At 37.6% G+C, this 22,497-nt stretch overlaps 1 protein-coding gene across 2 annotated transcripts in view; it reads left to right on the forward strand.

Moving 5' to 3' along the window:
• The window catches only part of srgap3 (SLIT-ROBO Rho GTPase activating protein 3), a 113,415-nt gene that overhangs the window by 84,035 nt on the left and 6,883 nt on the right, over positions 1–22,497 (forward strand). Inside the window, exons 11-21 of one of the 2 annotated variants that reach the window (XM_046851047.1) lie at positions 1,695–1,722; positions 3,669–3,771; positions 8,505–8,565; positions 9,822–9,899; positions 10,519–10,653; positions 10,772–10,877; positions 13,836–14,063; positions 15,426–15,499; positions 17,618–17,798; positions 19,518–19,667; positions 21,556–21,871. In XM_046851047.1, the coding sequence (XP_046707003.1) occupies positions 1,695–1,722; positions 3,669–3,771; positions 8,505–8,565; positions 9,822–9,899; positions 10,519–10,653; positions 10,772–10,877; positions 13,836–14,063; positions 15,426–15,499; positions 17,618–17,798; positions 19,518–19,667; positions 21,556–21,871 (1,460 nt within the window). Of the gene's footprint in view, positions 1–1,694; positions 1,723–3,668; positions 3,772–4,187; positions 4,219–8,504; positions 8,566–9,821; positions 9,900–10,518; positions 10,654–10,771; positions 10,878–13,835; positions 14,064–15,425; positions 15,500–17,617; positions 17,799–19,517; positions 19,668–21,555; positions 21,872–22,497 lie in introns of both variants that reach the window. The other variant, XM_046851051.1, reaches the window with a different exon arrangement.

The raw sequence follows: 22,497 nt of genomic DNA on the forward strand, positions 1-22,497 counted from the left end.
CCTATTTACAGAATATGATTCAGGAATGGGTGCCAATGTGGTTTTTATGCTTACATGTATGCTGTAGTGGGTTTATTTAAAATATTATTTTAAATATTTGCTTAATTTAGTTGTTGTGTGTTAAGTTTTGTTTTGCATTTTCAAAATTTTCTTTCCTTGTTTTTTTTTTTTTTTACATTGACTATTTTACAGGCCATTGTAATTTAAGGAAGTAGGTGCCCTTTTTTCAGTCTCCATAGAGAGAAACCATCATCTTGCTTTTTGGCAGCTCTATTATGGGCAGTTTGCACCCAATCAATCAGCATGAGCGTTTGGGCAGCTGCTGGTGCACAGTGTCTTAATCTAATGGCGGCGCAGTGTGGGAGAACCCAGCTGAGACCTCCTATGCGTATGGATGTTCCCAGACAAATATGCCCCCCTGTTACCCAGCAGCCCCAGCACTCAATTACACCAAATCAGACCAGACAGGGAGGGCTAGACGTCTGGGTTCTGATTTGGCCACAAGCTAAGTGTGTGTATGTGTGTGTGTGTGTGTGTGTGTGTGTGTGTGTGTGTGTGTGTGTGTGTGTGTGTGTGTGTGTGTGTGTTTGAGTGACATATGGTGGCTGCAGGTACAACCCCTGTTTTTAATTATTCACCTAATTGATCCTAGATGCATTAGATGATCTGGCTTACTAGGTGCACTCATCTGTAGTGATGTCCTCACGGTTGATGAGGTACATGCCAGCTGGTGTCACCACCATGTTTATGGACATGGCCAAAAGTGGAAAGCTACCTTGGACAAGCTCCAGCGATCTAAAAAGAAAAGTAAATTGATGTTTAAAATTAGCTTCCTTCTTAACCAGCAACTACTGATTTTTTTTTCTTTCTTGGCTAGATATTAAGAAAATCACTTCAATGAAATTCACAGCAGATACGCAAAATCCCAGAAGTAGAATTATTTAGACTACAATTATCCAAGTCGGTCTCTTGGAGCTTTTATGGTAATGGAATTACATGAAGAGAACATTAAGTGGTGTATGTGGCTGGACACAATATAAAGGAAGTATTAGTTCATATTAGTTAGACAAAGATACATTCCATTTTGTCTTATGTCACACAAGTCAATGCTGATTATACTGTAGGTTCTAAAATAAATATAATGTCCTAGAATATTCTTATTTAAAGCTAAATCTCAACAGTTTATTCAAAAACTTTGATTCATTGTATGGCTGTTGGATTAATTCAGAGATAAGTCCCTTGTGTACCACTGTTCAGTTAGGCGAAGCATCCTCTTTGTCTATTTGCATAATTTTTGTCCAGTAATAGCTGCGGGAACTGTATGTGACAGACGCACTGTGTGTTTGTCTGTCGGTTTCCTCAAAACCCTGTTTTTTAAGTCTGTCACATTACCATGTCTCACACAAATAACTCAATGTGCTGTCACATGCAACACAGTTAATTGACCACATACATACACATGCAGACGTTCCCGTTTCTCACCCCTGCAAGCCGTCTAGCACCCCACAGGGATCTGTGAAGGTTTCTACAGCGACCACACCACTCTTTTGTCTGAATATCAGGGTTGCCGTTCACCTATTCATCTTTTCCTCTATAGACTGGCTCACTATCACTAAAGCCCCACACCCAATTCATCAAAACTCTACAGCTGAGAGCACAAGGTCTTATAATAGTTCTTTTCCTTTTTTGTGCAGGAGAAAGGGCCGAGTGTGGAACGACGAGGTAAGTTCTTTTAAGCAGTTTTCCTGATTGAAATAAGGTTTCATGTGATTGTCCAGACCTAAAAGAAAACGCTAAATAATCAAGTTTTTTATGGTTAAATGATTACTCCAATTCCCTCCTTTTTCATGAATAATCACAGCACTAATGCTGATGTACTATCCTACTGCTGTGACACTTGTACTCAGCTGTGCAGTGATGACATTCCCCTTAATGCCTAACCAACAGTATACACAGTGCATTGTTCACTATTTGATGATAATAGCTTATTAAAATTCATATAAATTCATATAAGTACTTAGCATTACAGTAGTATTATAATGTTGTATTTGGAATTAAGAAGGAATGAGAAGAATTAATGCTTTAAAATGCATTACAATGCAGTACAATTAGTGGTGTTTTTTGTTTTTATTTAAAAAATGTCTCAATCAATTTGCATCTGCATTTTATTCAGCTGCACAAAGAATCCTGAATAAGACAGTGATAAAGAGAAAGAAATGAAAGGATTAAAAATATTTATTTTCTCATCTCCCAGTTATTGCCCAGCCGTCAAAGAGGTCTTGTCCCCAAGCTGTCATTGGCAGGTTCAGTACTCTCCCTGAGTAGGGTTAGAAAAGCTGTGCCAGTTTTTACGAAAGTTTGAGAGAGATAGTGAGAGTGAGTGAAAAGAGCATCCGCTGGCAAGCAGATGTCAACCGCCATCTGTGCACGTGCTCACTAAAACCTGCTTAAACTGATGAGCAAAGTGCTGCAGCACATACCATTGCTCAACGGCGCACATTTACTGTTCAGCGGCTATGACTATAGACAGATAGCCAATTCTGAAAAGTTTACATTGTATTGTGAACTTCTGTTAATGTGTTTATAGCTATCAGTCTTTCAAAAATAATTAATGGCAGTCATTCATTTTATATGCTGTATTCACCGCACTTGTTCTAATACATTACTGTATAGTGACAACTTGCATTTAAGGGTCTTGTATGGTGATCGTGTGCAATATGGTGAAGCTTTAAGGAGATGTTTAGCATCCAGTTAGATGTGTAGTCTTCAGTGGCAGAGCTTTAAAAGTCACAGGTGAAGCCAATACTTGAAGGTCTTCAGGATAGACAACTTAGCACTTTACATTTTCTTAGTAAAATGACAAGGGTTTTTTTTTTTTTCTTCATATAAACTTAAAAAAGAAACGAGAGATGCTTGTGAGCAAACCACTGTTTATAGCTGCTTTCATGCAAGCATCAAGATGAATAACATGAATTCCTTTTCAGGATGTTCTCCAGCATAAAATTTGTTCATTTGATTTTTAAAAAGTTCAAAGTATTTGTTGTTAAGCTTAAAAATTTCCGGATGCGCACGGATGAATGCAGTCTGAAACGATATTTTGTAGTTAATGTGACAGGTTTTCCTCAGGGAGGAAAAAAAAAAGGTCAGAGCGCAGAAGGATTGACCCATGTATAACTTTGATGGTCAACACTATCACAGTTGAACAACTCGAGCTAAACGGAAGCTCTGGCACTGTAGTTTTCCTGGCATTTACAGCTAAGTGCAGCTTGGTGTGTTATTGTATCAGGTTGTGTGGGCTGTTGCAAATCTAGGAAGCAATCGAGTGTTCAATGCGCAGCGTGTGTTTCTGTAGCAGGATGCTGTAAAAGCCATTTAACTTGGGCAACACAAACCTTCTTTACAGTTGGTATGAATCTAATTAGGAGTCATTAACAAGATAATTATACTCCATTGAGGTAAAATATAACAACAATGTTACATATTTACACATTATTAGTTACTTCATGAGATTTGTAGATTTGAGGTAGATTTTAAATTTGAGGTGGACTTTAGATTTGAGGTAGATGTTAGGTTTAAGGTAAACTGCATGGTGTTACATGTCTCTGCGTATGCTGTTATGTGAATGTGTGTGTGTGTTTTTGTTCCTTTTTGCCGTATCCATTTCCCAGACCGCCTACCCTACCCCCAAAACCACAGAAACTACGGAAACCCCGGCCACGCTCCGTCTATAATCATAAGCTGTTTAACGGAAATATGGAGACCTTCATTAAGGTACCATGTTGTTATAGACAGCACTCTCTGCTGGAATGGAGGGCTGGCTGTGGCACGCAGGCTGTTCATCCTTTTTTTCTTAGCGCTCGCTAGCTCCCTCCCTCTGTGCCTTTCTGTAACTCATGCCTCCTTCTTCTCCTGGCAGTTATGATGCAGATTGTAAGGGTGGCGTTTCACACATGAACACCAGTAGACATACAGAAATGGTCTTTTTTTTTTTTTTAAACAAGCAGGACTAGCTGTGTTTATATTATAACTAAGCCACCCTGTGCTGCATCCTGAGCCTTTCTAGCAATCGCTCCGAGATTCAGGACGACAGTGTCGTCTCCATGGCGATTCTGTCGTTTTCTTCCTAATCTGTGATTGTCTTGCTTTTCTCACCCCTCTGCTCCTCTTGCCACTGCTTTCTGTCCTAGGGGAAGAAGGAATACCCGTATTCGCCACCAGGTACATTAGCACAGAGCAAAAAAACAAAGTGTAATTTTGGTTTTCTCATGCATCTGTGGAACAAATGGAGAAACTGACTTGTCTAATCGAAAGCGAGTTCTGTGGTCTGAGTATTTTTTTTGTTCATTCTATTTTGTGTCAAAAAAAGAATTGTAAAAATCAAAACTTGAATGGTTATTCGATCATTGTTTTAAAATCCAGACAAAAGCAAACCAAGAAAAGCAAACCAAAGTGCTGTTGGACTCTGTAAAGAGTAGCTAGGTTTTCCCAGTTCCTGAGAAGTGCTAGCTCAGTGGTTAAAATGTTGGAATTCTGATCAGAATATCATTAGTTCAAATCCTACCTTCAACCCTTAAATGCTCAGTTGTCAGTCACCCTGGATAAGGGCATCTGCCAAATGCTGTAAATGTCTTTAGTGGATCCTAGCCTAGTTTATTGAAAAGCAGACCCTTTTTTCAGTTTAGTTTATTTAGCAATATATTTGTTTGATTTGTATTAAAATACATTAAGTTAATTCTTTATTTTAAAAAAAAGCTTGTTAAATAAAGATAATTTACAAACTAGCAGTGACACAATTAACACAAAACAAAACAAAAGTCTTTTGCTATTTCTGTCTGCTATTTGTCCAGTCTGGATTTGTATAATATTTATCAAATAACAATTCACTGTTGTTTATTTTGATGACAGACACAGAAATAGAATAAACAACAAACACAATGGCCTTTCAGTTATAATATATATTTTAATACATTTAATACATTTTAATTGGAAATGAACATTTGTTGAGAACAGATGTGCCTAATGTGCTCTTCTTTTCTGTAATTAATTTGCATGCTTTAACCCCAAAACTTTAAATTTGGTTATATCATAGCTTTATACATGTACATGTGAGTGCATTCAAATAAACAAACATGCAGAACTCAAAGCCTTAGTTTATACTTAAATACATTCATATATACATGTGTGTATATGTGTGTGTGTATATATATATATATATATATATATATATATATATATATATATATATATATATATATATATACAGTGAGGAAATTAAGTATTTGAACACCCAGCTATTTTGCAAGTTCTCCCACTTAGAAATCATGGAGGGGTCTGAAATTGTCATCGTAGGTGCATGTCCACTGTGACAGACATAATCTAAAAAAAAATCCAGAAATCACAATGTATGATTTTGTAACTATTTTTTTGTATGATACAGCTGCAAATAAGTATTTGAACACCTGAGAAAGTCAATGTTAATATTTGGTACAGTAGCCTTTGTTTGCAATTATAGAGGTCAAACGTTTCCTGTAGTTTTTCACCAGGGTTGCACACACTGCAGGAGGGATTTTGGCCCACTCCTCCACACAGATCTTCTCTAGATCAGTCAGGTTTCTGTCCCTCCAAAGATTCTCTATTGGGTTTAGGTCTGGAGACTGGCTAGGCCATGCCAGAACCTTGATATGCTTCTTACAGAGCCACTCCTTGGTTATCCTAGCTGTGTGCTTCGGGTCATTGTCATGTTGGAAGACCCAGCCTCGACCCATCTTCAGTGCTCTAACTGAGGGAAGGAGGTTGTTCCCCAAAATCTCACAATACATGGCCCCGGTCATCCTCTCCTTAATACAGTGCAGTCGCCCTGTCCCATGTGCAGAAAAACACCCCCAAAGCATGATGCTACCACCCCCATGCTTCACAGTAGGGATGGTGTTCTTGGGATGGTACTCATCATTCTTCTTCCTCCAAACACTTTTAGTGGAATTATGACCCAAAAGTTCTATTTTGGTCTCATCTGACCACATGACTTTCTCCCATGACTCCTCTGGATCATCCAAATGGTCATTGGCAAACTTAAGACGTGCCTGGACATGTGCTGGTTTAAGCAGGGGAACCTTCCGTGCCATGCATGAATTCAAACTATGACTTCTTTGTGTATTACTAACAGTAACCTTGGAAACGGTGGTCCCAGCTCTTTTTAGGTCATTGACCAGCTCCTCCCGTGTAGTTCTGGGCTGATTTCTCACCTTCCTTAGGATCATTGAGACCCCACGAGGTGAGATCTTGCATGGAGCCCCAGTCCGAGGGAGATTGACAGTCATGTTTAGCTTCTTCCATTTTCTAATGATTGCTCCAACAGTGGACCTTTTTCACCAAGCTGCATGGCAATTTCCCCGTAGCCCTTTCCAGCCTTGTGGAGGTGTACAATTTTGTCTCTAGTGTCTTTGGACAGCTTTTTGGTCTTGGCCATGTTAGTAGTTGGATTCTTACTGATTTTATGGGTGGACAGGTGTCTTTATGCAGCTAATGACCTCAAACAGGTGCATCTAATTTAGGATAATAAATGTAGTGGAGGTGGACATATTAAAGGCAGTCTAACAGGTCTTTGAGGGTCAGAATTCTAGCTGATAGACAGGTGTTCAAATACTTATTTATTATACTTATATATCATACAAATAAATAGTTTAAAAATCATATATTGTAATTTCTGGATTTTTTTTTTTAGATTATGTCTCTCACAGTGGACATGCACCTACGATGACAATTTCAGACCCCTCCATGATTTCTAAGTGGGAAAACTTGCAAAAGAGCAGGGTGTTCAAATACTTATTTTCCTCACTATATATATATATATAGAGGTACATACCTACCTACATGCATACTGCAACTACATACAAAAATCCATGTATGCATACATACACTATATGGACAAAGGTATTGGAAGACTTGTCTTTTCCAGCCATATGTGGTTCTTTCCCAAACTATTACCAGAAAGTTTAAAGCAAACAATTGTCTTTGGATGTGGTTGCATTTAATTTTCACATCACTTATACTGGAAGACACAAACTTGTTCCAGCATTACATTGCTCCCATGCACAAAGTGAGCTTCATGAATATATGGTTTACATTGGTTGGAGTGGAAGTGGCCTGCTTTGAAGCATTGATCTCAATCCTAATAAACATCTTTGAGATGACTTTGAACACTGAATGCACTCCAGTACTTTTCACCCTACAGCAGCACTTCTTTCTAACTAATTGAGCAAAAGTCTGCACAAAACATTCCAAAATATATTGAAACATTTTACCAGAGTGTAGAGTGGAGATAATTTTACAGTAAATTGGGTCTAAATGTAAAATAGGTATAAAAAAAGCAGATACAAATCTTATGATCAGGTGTCCACAAGCTTTTGTCTAAATACATAGAGTACATGCACTCTAGCTCTTCTCACCCTACATCAATACCTGACTACACCCTTGTGCATAAATAAGCACAAATCTTCACATGTTCACGCAGTAATTATAACAGTAATTGGGGACTAAATGTGGAGTGTGATGTTAAAAAAAAAAATCACATACCTATCTTGTGATCAGGTGTCCAACTTTTGCCCATACATATTTAGGTACATACTACCCTCCTACCTACACACATAAATACATATATAGGTGCATGCATACATACCTTCCTATATACATATATATATGCACTCCTACAAACAGTGAACAGAAAATGTGTATAGATTGATAATTGCAGGTTTTTGTGATGGAAAAATGAAAAGAAATTATTTGTGTCAGATTTCTTTCTACCAATAATGTGATATAGTTACCAACAAAATCCAATAGAAACCTTTTTAGGGAAATAAAAATACAACGACCAGGTTTCATGCATCATTACACCCTTTTATAAAGGGTCATGTGCTTTTTTTTGTACCCCTCATTAGTAAAGTGACTCTGGTTAACACAGAATGAAGATCAGATGTTTTCTTCGAAACATGTACAGGATAGGTAAATAAGTGAATTTTCAAAACATGTAGATGTAGCATGGATCACTAAGACAAAAGTGTGCTGTGGTAGGGGTAGATCTTTTTGGGCAATAATTCTGTAATGTATGTTTTGTGCAAAAAGAAAATAAGATAAGAACAGCTAATCACTCAACGAATAGTGAAGCATCACGCCATAGGTTTGTGTTCAGCTGATTTTTTTTTTTTCTTTCTCATGGTTTTATGATGAAATGATTCCGGAGCTCTGGAGTTTTTTTCTGATAATTAGGTTATCATGTGAATTTTGTTGATCACATTGAGATGAAAAAAGTCTGATTTGAATTATTGTGGGTTAATTTATTATTTTACTTCCTAATCACAAGAATCTGCAATTTCAATAGGCATGAATAGACTTATATGAATATATGAATATATATATACATACACTATATTTCTTCTTTTAAGCAACTATTTCAGGTGAAGAAATACCATTATTAGATCATTATAAACCATATGTTTGTCTGTTTTCAGGATTCAGGCCAGCCTATTCCTCTTGTGGTGGAAAGCTGCATTAGATACATCAATCTGTATGGTAAGCTGTCCAGATCTAGGTTTCAGGTTTTGTTTGCCCTGCTCAGAAGCTCTTATTGGCTGTAAGTGAGCTCTTATTTTTCTTAGTGTCACTGCTCCTTCTTATTATTCATGGAGAGTGCTATGCACACTAAACAGCAGGGTGAAAGATATGTAGATTTATCACAGATGCTAATTTAAATGCTCATCTGTGTAGATGCAGCTGCTAAAAGTTTTATGATTATTGAAGGTTTTGTAGGAAGGCAGTTCTCCCAGTATGCCATCTGTTGGATTGTGACTAAGGTAAAGTCAGAAGTAGAAGCCTTTTTATTATTGACAGTTGCAGTGAAATGGATGGATTTAGTGATATTGATTGATAAAGATACAAGAAGCTGTATTTGGTTTCTATGAGACACTTTGTGTAGTTATTGATTTTTGTTTCTGGAATATAGTATTTTTAAGAAAGGGTTTTCTGTCAACAAACAATACAAACACCAACCATGGATCAGTCTACTATTACGATTTATGCTATAGTATTTAGAGTTTCAGCCAGCAGTGTTTCTGAGCACTCAGGTGTAGAGTTATGATTGGACAAGTAAGGACATTTTTATTAGTGTCTCCAAGATTCATTGCCACTGCTAATTTCTGATGTTGCTAAAGTTGGGGTTTTATTTTTTAGTAATCTGTGTCCTTTGGGCAATAAAAAGAAAGGCAGTATTAAGTAAATTAGATGGCATATTATTGTGAACACTAGGCAGCAGTAAAGCTGGCCAGCTGTCCAATTTATTGCATATCTGCTTACTCCCAGTTGAAAAATAACCTTGACCGAGCTTTATATCAGCAAGTGTGCAATGCTTACTTCTCCCAGGAAAGCACATCCATATGTTTCAACAAATAACAACATAAGCAGGCCAACACAGTCTCACAGAGTTTCATTTCAAACTCCTCTCTCTTGTGACGTAGGCTTATAAGTCAGATAACCATTCTTATTTCATTTCCTTTCCTTTATCCGATTACATCGTCTGTCCACGCTACCTGACAAATCATGTCTGCCTTGCCTGGTGGCATTCTATATCTAATGAAATCTTAGAAACTGATCAGAAAATCTTTTTTAGAAGCCTCATGTCCCTCAAAATTAAGTGGGGAGTCTGCCTCATCCAAAAAGAAATACACCTTACAACCATATTGCATTTGCCTGCTTGGTGTTTTGGAAAGAAAGTGTCATGCCTTGACTCTTTCTGATGTCTTCTTTTTTTTTTTTTTTGCATTCTATTTTAGGTCTGCAGCAGCAAGGCATATTCCGCGTTCCTGGCTCTCAGGTGGAAGTCAACGATATAAAAAATTCATTCGAGAGAGGTGGGTATGCAGGGGAGGAAGTGCACGTAATTGTTTTTTTTTAGATTGCTTTTCTTTTCTTTAACGTGGTAGCCTAGGTTAGATAAGAATATGCTTTCTTATTAAAGAAGTAAACTGTAGAGGAGTAACAGTTAGCATATTGATTCAAAGCTCTGGAGTTGATAACTCTGTGAATTCACAGAATATGAATGGATTGACAATAAAGTAGGCTATTTGCCATAAAATACTGCTTATGTAAAGTATAATCAAATTTCATCAAGCACGCACTTCTTTGTATCTAGAGGGGGCTAAAAAACTATTTTCTCCTTTACAAGCTAATAGGCCACATACTAGCATACTTACATACTAGTGTGTTAACAAAGGCTGCAGAAAACAAGCAAATCATTAAGTTTTCTTTAAAAAAAAAAATTCAGTCATGGTTCTGTTTTCTTGGCCGTGTTTCAGATACGTTTCAGTGGTGTCTTGTTGTGAATTATGCATTTATTTATTTATTCAGGGCACTCAACCGCTTCATGTTTGCCCAACATAAATGGATAAACAGCAGGAAATTGCTGTTGAGCAACTTCTGCACATGTATAGCTTCATGAATTATGAACGCACAGAGTGTTTCCTCTTTTAGGCGAAGATCCACTTATCGACGATCAGAACGATCATGACATAAACTCAGTGGCAGGGGTGCTGAAGTTGTATTTCAGAGGTTTGGAGAATCCACTCTTCCCTAAGGAACGCTTTCTGGATTTCATCTCCACCATTAGTAAGTGATGATTCAATGATGAATAAAATGTATTGCACCTTATACATCCTCATTGGAAAAGTGATTTGGTCAGGTGAACATGATGTCTGAAATATATTCACTTGGGTGTTTGTTTCAGAGCTCGAGTCATCTGCTGAAAGAGTCCATCACCTTCAGCAGATCATAGTCACTCTTTCACGTACCATCATCATCGTCATGAGATACCTGTTTGCATTCCTCAATCAGTGAGTCTTTTCAGTTTCTTGACATAACTAAATATGTGATTAGTGTGGCACATGTCTCTGTGTTTGTGTTCTGTATGTAAAGGACTTGGCTGCATAGTAAATCAGCAGGTCCATGAATAACTACATTCAAACACACAGGTATTCATTATATACAGAGTTATTGAACAGCCTCTACTGTTTATGTCCTATTCATTGCCCTGTCTGGTTGTCTGCAGCACTTAGAACTTATTTATGCCAGCGAAAAGCCATTGCTCTCTGCTGAACTATACCTGTCTTCTTTTATTATACCATTATTAATGCTTCTTCTGCACCCTTTCCCCTGCAGAACAAAAAAAATCCTTTTTTACATCCTGAATTTGTATCCGGACAGCTTCTATTTTTATGTGCTTTTTTACTTCACTGGGCCTCCAAGCATATTCAGCTCTCCTACACTTAAGACTTTTTTTCAGTAGTGTTTAGTTACAATGGTGTCTGGATGCAGTATAATGTCACAGTGGAATGGAATTGACTGAATCCAATTGCTGGTACACCTTGAATGCCAGAAAATGGAATGATTGATGTTGAAAACATCCTGCCTCACCAGGAATCATGAGTTAGGTGTATGAACACCTATCTGTGTGCTCATACACCCAAAGTGTGAGCGTGGGATTTCAGCACAAGTGTGCATTAAATCTTGGCAAAATTATCACCTGGAAATTGTGGCTAAGTGCATGCTATTAACTTGTCTGTCAGAGGAAATGTACTCGTCCGGTTGATGTAATAAGAACTTGACACACAACATTAAAAGGAAAGGTTCGTAAATCATACATGTCAAGTGCAGTTCGTAAGAAGAACTGGATAAATTACTGAAGACAGGTTCAGAGGTTAAAGTGCAATCAAACATTTTTACTGAAGTCTCTATCAGTTGTATCTTTAGCATTTACAGTACATGAATTTCATCATGTTTGATTAAAGGAATAATCTTCAAAACGCACTTTAAACAGAAGACTAATGGCAGTTCTTAAACTCTGTCAGTAAATTTACAAGAATTTAATTCTAATAATGACATTGTCAGGCTGACGACCATGACGCGGAAGCGGAAGTAAGTCAATCATAGTTTATTTACACAATATAACCAAAAACACTCACACACGCTGAGGAGAGAAACAAACAAGGATATCCGCTCGAGACGAGTAATCCAAAACGAAAGTAGATACCGAAACTAAAGTACAACTCCAATGGCAAAGGATAATCCACACAGTACGGAGTTCGGAGACAGAACCAGCGGGGAATGCTGGCGGTCGAGCAGCCACAGGAATCACCAGCATGACATTCAAGAACCGACAGCCTGTGACTCGAGAACGTGAGTTTATATAGTCTGATCGGTAACGAGCCACAGCTGTCGGTCGTTCAGGCAGGCACGGGATAACGAGGAACCATGACAGCTACTGAGGGGGGCGTGGCAGGGTGCATCTCTGACAGCGGCCGAGGGGGGCGTGGCAGGGAAATCCCTGACAGACATAAAGAATGAAATGGGAGAATCTTTTATAAAAATGTACATGCATAGAGTTCTTATATAGTTACATGTAAAATCCACATGGCTTTGTGGTGTCAGTTTGACAGAAACTGAAACAATCCCATCTTTACTTTAAGCTATATATATATATATATATATATATATATATATATATATATATATATATATATATATATATATATATAATATCAACCCTTGTTCAAAGTGAAGCCTGTCTTAGAAAACCTTTGTATGACCCTGTCCACTGTAACTCAGTTTCTGTAACTGAGTGTTACTGATCTTCTTATAGCTTAGGCCATCTTTGTGGAGAGCAACAATTATAATTCTCAGATCCTGAGAGATTTATTTTGCGATGAAGTGCCATATTGAACATTTAGTGGTCAGTATGTGAGTATTGTACACAAAGCACCAAATTTTAACTGCTCTAAAACAAGATACACACATTTTTAATGTTCTGTCAAGCAGACAAAAACATGAACATGATGAATAGGGAATTCAGTTTTATTTCTATACTACTGTCCCTGAGAACATACATATATATATATATATATATATATATATATATATATATATATATATATATATATATATATATATATATATATATATTAGGCTGCCAAATTTAACACGCACCGAAATCCACCATGATGCACACATCCGGCAATTGAAACCGCCCATGTGGAAACATAGCAAAAGTTCCGTTTGGTGTTCTGATGTTTTACATAATTTTAAACACCATAATTACTTATATTTAGATTTACATTCAGAACAGATAAAAATGTGATTAGGTTGTGGATACAGTTTACATGGGTTGGAGTGGAAGATGTTGAGTAGCTTGCTATAGAGCTCTGACCTGAACCATAATGAACACCTCTGAATGAATTGGTTCACTGAGCGCACCCCAGGCCTCCTCACCGTACATCATCACATGACTTTCTCACTAATTGAGCAAAGGTCTGCACAAAACACTCCAAAATATAGTTTAACATTTTCCCAGTAGAGTGGAGATAATTATTACTATAATTATTTGTATCTGGTGTTTTCAAAAAGCATATACAAATCTTATGGTCAGGTGTCCACAAGCATTTGTCCAAATACATAGAGTACATGCATAAATCTGACAAACAAGTAGAATGGCAGTATAACCTGAAGATAAGCCATGTGCCACTTTTCACAATACTATTTTCTGCTTTGCACAGGCAGACTCTTATGAGAAGTATATAATTATAATTGAAGGTTTATCATTTCTGTGGTCAGTTTCTAGGCATCACATTTTTTACAAATGCTGTAGAATTTTCAACATTAACAGTTAAACTGATACTTCAAACCTTATAAATCTGTAATTTTATGCTTCTATTTTTCAAAATGCCCTGTATGACCGAAAACACTATTTATAGACTGAATCACTGCATGTATCTGTTCTCTCACTCCACCTCCACCAGTCTGTCACAGTACAGCGATGAGAATATGATGGACCCCTACAACCTGGCCATCTGCTTCGGCCCCACTCTGATGCCCATCCCGGATGGACAGGACCCTGTGGCTTGTCAGGCCCATGTGAACGAGGTCATCAAGACCATCATCATTCACAGTGAGGCTATCTTTCCAGGTCACCGGGAACTCGAGGGTCCGGTATATGAGAAGTGCATGACTGGAGGAGAGGAGTACTGGTAAGTACTGGGCTTCAAATAATTCAGCATGATGCTGAGTGTGTTTTAGATTCATGCATCGTGATCTTGATAGTAATTATGGTATGTGTGTTTAAACAATATCAGATGCACCTTGATGTCCTACTTATAGCAACTAAAACGGAACACAATCAAAAAGCTGTCTTATAAATCATATGAAATTTGTTGGCACAAATTTGAAGTCTTCTTGTAATTAAAATATTGAGAAGGAAAACAAGCTGCTGGGCAGACATTACATTTTAAATAATATTTGATTAGAGAACACTACAACTAAAAATGCAAACAGAGTTTCTACAATAAAAAACATACTGTCAGAAGAGAATATTGACTCTAACCGCAAAGAATTCTCCCCTCCATTTAGATTTTGTGTGTATCAATTAGTGCGTACTACCACATTTAGCATGCTAACGAGACTGTAACTAGTAACCAAGTTCAAAGAGTATTTGGGAATTTTTTAAGCAATTTTTTAAATTGTTACATAACAAAAAAAAAAAGATAAACAGTAATAGAATATTATTTTAACATGCTTTACAGTATAGTAAATAAAGCTAAAGTAATAACGCTAATTAGCACTCGATGGATGCGCACTATAGTGAGCATGCTCACAGTCTGAATGGTGAAATCTGTATTATTTCGATGGTTGTATGCCGCCCAAGGGTGCAGGTTTATTGCACTGTGCATAAAAATGTCAAGCCTCTTTTTGTTCACAGGGATTCCAGGTGTTCATATATCCCTATTTACGTAAATACATCAATCGCTTTTGAAGCTTTTCTCAAGTGCAGTAGAAGAGTTTTTTGAACCTCACTATCCGGGGTTTATTTATGCTTGTACACACCCAGCACTAGTAAATTGACTGAATTTTATGTTCCAAATGAAACGGTGACTTTATTAGGTTGTGTTATAAAAATGCTCAAGGAACCCTGATGGTAGTGGATGTGAAACTCAAGCCCTTTTCAGAGTGCTGGTGAACAAGCGCTCACTGAACACTGGGGTCAGACAGACAGCAGGGCAAATTGAATTCAATTCCTGAATCTGAGCTTCAGACTGACACCTATATTGCAAAGGAAAACTAACCAATCTGATTTGTGTGAAGTCTGGAGTCACATTTGCTTGTGTGACCACATTGTTTATAGCAGTGGCACAAGCATACACCAAATAGTATTAAAAGTTAAAATGCAGAGAATAAATATTTAAATATGGATTTTTGCCTGTCAGTGTGGTTTTATTGAAAATGGAAATAATTTATTTATTTTATTTTTATAGTAGGAATTTCTTTATATTGACAGCGCTCTGTGTGTGTGTGTGTGTGTGTGTGTGTGTGTGTGTGTGTGTGTGTGTGTGTAGTGATAGCCCGCACAGTGAACCAGGCACCCTTGATGAGGTGGACAATGGAACCGAGCCACACACCAGTGATGATGGTACATCAGAAACTTTTTATTTATTAATCTGCCCATTTGTTCCTTCATCCCTCCATCCAGTCAGACAGTTAAACCTATCTTGATTATTCATTCGTCTTATAAAAAGAATGTGTACAATTATTAAAAAAAGAAAGACGCTTGAAAACTACCTTTCCCCTCTTTCACTTTCATGTACAGTCTATGCTTATGGACAATAGTTTTAATGCTACTTTATATATTTTAATTAAATATAAAAGGTCACCCCCAAATCACTTGAGATTTACAGGAAATGTACTTTTCTAAAAAAAAAAATAAATAAATAAATAAATAAACAAACAAATAAATAAATAATAAATCTTTTTTGTTGTTTTTTTTTTTTTTTCAAATTAGTGTTGTTTATGGTTTTTGTAATTCAGAATGATAATTAATCGAAATGCTCATTTTTTTTTACTAATTAAAAAAAATGAAAATATAAAATATTAATTTCATATTCATCGTACATGAATTGTATATATTCTGTAGATGCAGTCCATAATGTTATCGCGTTTGACTGCTTGCCGCTTACCATTAAGATGGTTGTTCCATCAGCAGAGCACAAGCGAGTTGTCTTATTGGCTGGCAGGCAGTGAGTCGATATCAAGCCAGACCTCAAACAGATCTTGACTACTGGGTTTTTGGAAAGAGCCTTAGATGAACCAGGGGTGGATTTCACTCGTACTCTCAACCTCCCACTACTGTATCTCTGTGTCTGCTTTGCAAACTCCTCCTTAATGCTAATCTTCTGGCAAGATCCTTGCCCAATGTTTTTTTCCAGCATTTTAATCAATGAACAGTGAGGAGAGAGGGAAAGTTCTTGCCAGTTTTTTACATAGGTTCTCTTTCTGCCCTCTTAATCTGCTTTTTATTGTTCTGTCTCATATCTCTCTGCTCCTGCTTCCTCCCTCTTTTGCTGCTATCTTTATTTGGAAAGCAATTCTCGGTAGAAATGCATCAATGTCAGATTTCAGGAAGTGTATGCTCGTGAGCTTTTTTTTTTTTTTGGTATCTATTTATACCAGTACTAATACTGAGGTGAATCTTAGTACTGACATATTAGTTAATCAAGATTGGTATTGAAAATGACTTTATAATAAAAAACGTTTTAATATTTGGTTTATCTAATGTAGTGGCCATGAAAAGCATGTGTGTGTGCATATAGCTACTACGCTTGTTCTTTATAACATGGGTGTGTTGATGTGTAAGAGAAATACCCATAATTTATAATTGTACTCAAAAGCCAAGAACAGATAACTTTAAGTTTACATTTTGCTTTGCTTTACTTTGATCGCCTATACAGTACATTAACACAATAACACATTCTAGGTTATTACATCATAGAGCATACCGAAATGTTTACGAGTGCTGTTAAATGAGAATGATATCGAACGCCATTATCAGGATCGATGAATCCATAGTTATATCTTCCACTTTAAGCTATATTTTCTTTAAAACTTTTTACTTTTATAAAAGTGTGTGTACTCCTGAAACAGACAGCGATTACTGTCAAAGTATTAGCTTCTGCTCAACTGCACTGAGGATAAAGCAGCAGAGCTCGCCACACCTCTATCCATCCATGCTCTGTCTGTAGGTAATTTCACCCCTGGCTGAAGCCCTTAATGGAAATGATTGGCTTTGCTGGTTGAAGGGGATATTCCCTACTGGGAAACTATTTATTTTTATGCATATATTTAACCGCTCCTGACCCAGCGCTCCATCCATGTCTAAAAGAGACACAGAGCTGAAGAGGTAGAAGGGCCAGCCTGCTGTCTATTCAGAATAATGATATGCATACAGATTGAGGTGGCAATTTGTAAGGGTTTGGATAGAGTCGGTTTTCCACTTTGCATTTTGATCACCTTGCTGAGATTGAAAGAATTGAGGGTCATTTTTAAGCAGTACATGAAATCGCATCCCCAGGTGTATTTTGTTTGGTGTGTATGTGTATTTAAAAAAGAAAAAGACAATATTTTGTTACATATAATTATTTATATCTAATTTCTACTTTTTCATCTGCTTTTCTTTGTACCTTTTTTTTTACTTATATTATCTATTTGTTTCTATTCATCTAAATTTGACTTTTTTTTTTCACTCTTCTCTCAGAGGTGGAACAAATAGAAGCAATAGCTAAATTTGACTATTCAGGGCGCACACCGCGAGAACTCTCCTTTAAGAAAGGAGCCTCATTGCTGCTATATCACAGAGCATCAGAGGACTGGTGGGAAGGCAGACACAACGGAGTGGATGGACTTATCCCTCATCAGTACATCGTAGTGCAAGACCTGTAAGTACATATATAGCCCAACACCCTACATTAAGCCAAAACATTCAGAAGTTCAGATTGGTACTGAATAGATTTTGTGCACCAGAGAGATACATCTAGAACGTCTAGAATTGTAATCTAGAAAGGTTCTTGGTTATTTGCAGGCTGTCCCTTGAAAAAAGGGGCAATTATGGAAATTCCTGTTTGCGTCTTGTTGCGTTACGTTTCCTTCTCTAAGCAAAATTTTTCCTTGCAACTGTTACCTCAAAAGGTGGTCACATCTATATACAAAGTTTTCTGGTCAAAGGTTTTCACATTTGACATTTTTTATGTTTCCAGTATTTGACTTTATGCTATAATGAAACAGGAGCCAATTGGAAACTGTCAAATGTGAAAGCAATAGTCAGACTAAATGTAAGTAAAATTCACACAGTAAAAAAAGCCAAGTCACTGAAGGAAAAAGGACACAGGACATGAAACTGTTGCATTTACTTCTGGGAGTTAATTCCTCTTTGCACACAATGGTCTGCAAGTTCACATGCCTTCGTCTTATAAGCCAGAAGAAGTGGGTGGAACTGTGGTCTCTTTGGTGGAGAAACTGCATGCTATTGAGACATGGTTTTTTCTCGTGTTAATTGCATTTAGCTGTCCAATTTTCCCACCAATGTTGTTGGTGTTACAATGCTCAGATTTGTTCTCTGCCTACTGGGATGTTTTTTTTCGCAATGCTGGCACCTCTAATAGAGCTGCATCCAAGTTTCAATGAAGTTGCTATACAAATGCAAGTGAATTGAATTTGAATTCAATAGCAAAAAATTCAAATTTAATGCAATCTTTTGTCCTTTTACCATAAAGCAGTGTACTCAAACAGGTAATCTACTAGAAATTGTTTATCTAAGATACAGTGTAGTGTTAATATCTATGGCACGTTTCATAAAATTGGTTTGATTTGAAAAAAGGAACGTTTGACGACAACTTGGGAAACACTTAGTAATGCACCGTTTATCTGTTTGTGATCCAGAGAGCAATTTTCTAAAGCAGTAATTTCAGTACACTCAGTGAAAAAGCACTGTTGCAGAACTATTCAGTAAGTCATGTCATAATTACACTATTTTGTTCGGTAAAACTTTGTTCTTTAGCGTAAAGCATTAATAAAAGCACTGTCTAATCATCTGTCTTTTATATTGTGGGTTAAAAAGTTCACTGTCTCAGAAGGGTAGCCAGTCATGCCTGCAATTTCTCTAATAACATTTTTGAATCCCTTTCCTTTCCTGCTGTCACTGAATGGCAATTGAAGGCTAGCCGTGTGAAACAACGATTGTGCCGATCAGAGTGTGCTCTTGGTCTTGTTATCTGCTTGCCATGGTGTTGAATAGAGCCAATCAAGCCTGAATTCAGAACCCAGATAAAGAAAAACGATAGTCAAGTAATAGTAAGTGGAAGCTTTCATATTGGAATCAGTTCAGTGCTCTGAAATGCTAATATAAATTACCGATGTTTTGGTAAGTTTCGAAAAATGAGGTGCTTTTTACCAACTTGCTCGGTGCTGCTAGATCAGGTTCAGCTAGTTTCTCAGTAAAAAGGCACTTTTTTCCTTAGGACAATAGACGTAGAAAGAGCATGAATGTCTGATCAATATGGGCTTTACTGAATCTCAATGAAACTCTGAACTGACTTCCTCACAGTATTCACTTTCAGTCATCTCAAACCTATTGCTCTGCTTTTGCCCCCTTGTCTCAGAGACGACGCCTTTTCTGATAATCTGAGCCAGAAGGCGGACAGCGAAGCGAGCAGCGGGCCACTACTAGACGACAAGGCCTCGTCCAAAAATGACCTCCATTCTCCGTGTGAGACAGCGCTGGAGTATAACTTTAGTGCAATGATGGGCAGGTGAGACACAGTAACACATTGCCTTACTGACTTCCTGCATTGTTGCTCATATTTCTTTTACTACTCATACTTGAAACAGGATATTACCATAGTGGATTTTATTATTATTATACAGAAATACAAATGTACAGGTAATCAACAAGGTATGATGGAGATGAAAAACTTGAAAATATCTAACTTGAAAATATCATAATTCAAAACATGGCCTAGCCACTCTTCCAAAGAGTGCAGATCAGTATGCACTCGGTAATTTGTTAATAATTTAACAAATGACATAAGTGTCACAAAAGTGGGTGAACCCCTCACATTCAGCAACCAATTTAATATATCTTCTCAAGGGACAATACTGTAGAAATGAATTAGTAGTCAGTGTACAGTTTGTATAGCAGTATATATTCTTCTGTCCTCTGAAAACAACTAAACATACAGCCAATTATTTTCAAAATAGCTGGCAACAAAAGTAAGTACACCCCAAGTGGTAACAGCTTTATGCCGTGTAACCATGCAAAGCCACATGTCCTATTTATCATGTTCATGTTTTTATCTGCTTGTCAGGACCATACAAATTTGTGTATCTTGTAAGGGTCAATCAAAGAAGTAGATTCTTCGTAGGGTGCATCAGGTGCTGAAGCTGGCTTAAAAAAAACAGGCAAATGCGTGCTGCCAGGATTGCTGTAGAGGTTGCAAAATTAGAAAGTCCGCTTGTCAGTCCTCAGTCCGTACGCAGCACACTGCAACAAGGCGGTTTGCATATCTGTCATCCCAGAAGGAAGCCTCTTCTGAATTTTGCTTACAGGAAATCCCACAAAACAGTTTGCTGAAGACAACCTGTCCAAGACCATGAATTACTGGAACCATGTCCTGTGGTCTGATGAGAACAATATATAAACTTGTTTGGCTCAGATGGGGTCCGGCGACACCCGGTGAGGAGAACCAAGAAAATTGTGTCTTGCCTCCAGTCAAGCATGGTGGTGGTAGCATCATGGTCTGGGGCTGCATGAGTGCTGCTGGTACTGGGGAACTGCAGTTTATTGAGAGAAACATGGATTCCAACATGTACTGTGACATTCAGAAAGCAGAATATAATGCCCTCCTTTTAGAAACTGGGTCAAAAGGCAGTTTTCTTGCATGCAAACGACCCAAACACACCACCAAGAAGACAACTGCCATGCTAAAGGTGAAGGTGATAGAGTGGACAAGTATGTCTCCAGACATTTACTCTATTGAGCACCTGTGAGGAATCCTCAAGCGGAAAGTGGAGAAGCGCCATGTGTCTAAAATCCAGCAGCTCCGTGATATCATTATGAGATAAAGAGGATCTCAACAACAACCAGTGCAGCTCTGGTGAATTCCATACCTAAGACTGTATGTGGCAACAGGCCAGTGCACGAGTTTGCGAGTGAAGGGCAGAGCCGGACACGCTCTGTTTCTGTGTCCGGTGATGACAATAAAAAAGAAGAGAGGCAGGAGCTAAAATTGGGCTTTGAAACACCAAAAACACAGAAAAATAATACACACTCTAACACCTGAACTCTGTTGACAGCTGCCGAGAGTAAAGCATCTCACAAGGCGGGAGATTATCCTGACAGTAATAAAATGGTGCTGGAAATTTTCAATTTTTTAAATTAATTAAAAAAATCGTAAGTTGAACCATTGTAAATCGGGGTCTACCTGTATCAGTTTTCTCTACTCGTTGCTGTGAATGTTGTATATACTGATAGGTGACAAATTAAAGGAAAAAACTAAATTTCATGGTTTTGAAAGCAACCCTAAAGCTGTATAAATATTATCTGCGTCACTGTGCCACCCAGGATGTTTTTTAGAAGCCTTGGAGTAAATTAGTGTTTTGTCACAGTGTAATTAACTATGCATGTGTTGTTGTTTTGAGGGTACGCTTGCGTTCGGATGGTGCTGCTATCCCACGGCGTCGCAGTGCCACAGAGAGCCACAGTCCTCCACGCGGTTCAGACACGCCTCCTCGTGCAGCTGCATGTCCCAGCAGCCCTCACAAAGCCATGCTGAGCAGTAGGAGTCGCATGGAGAGTCCTGATAAGAGACGCCTGGGCACATTTGGTAGCGCTGGCACGATAAACTACCCTGAGAGAAAAGTGTATGGAGAGGGCCATCCACTGAGACCGAACACTGGCACACGTCACAGCAGCCTGGGAGACCACAAGAGCCTGGAAGCCGAGGCCTTAGCTGAGGTCAGAAAATAAAATATATATATATATATATATATATATATATATATATATATATATATATAATTTTTTTTTTTTTTTTTTTTTTTTACAGTGCAAAATGTGTGAAATGTGACAAGCTATATTATTGCCATAATATTTCACCTGTTAATAAATGCTAGGTCATGTCTATTTGACCTTCTCTAGATGAAAGTTTCCTCTGGGCTGTAATTAGCTTCATATATATATATATATATATATATATATATATATATATATATATATATATATGCATCAATTACCATAAGAGAGTCTGTGCACATGTGACCCTTAGGCGAAACGGCTGACCAAGAATAGTCTTTCGCATAGTCATCCATTTGGTTGGGCGGGAGATTAATAATGAGCACCCAGGCACAGTGCACAGCTAATGATATTCCAGCAACTCAGTGTGTGTTTGAACTTAAGATAATGGGAAACAAATGAGCTACACAAGGACAGAGTTTATGGCATAAAGGTGTAAACCTAAATAGTATGCTATTTTTGGTGATCTTATATTTTGAGAGAGAAATTATGTACATGATTATTCATTATTCTCAGTTTATGTGGCATGATGTTTCCTTTTTTTATAGTTTATGTATAGATTAATGTAT

Source organism: Silurus meridionalis, chromosome 1 (genome assembly GCF_014805685.1).
Source record: "Silurus meridionalis isolate SWU-2019-XX chromosome 1, ASM1480568v1, whole genome shotgun sequence".
Taxonomy (NCBI): Eukaryota; Metazoa; Chordata; class Actinopteri; order Siluriformes; family Siluridae; genus Silurus; species Silurus meridionalis.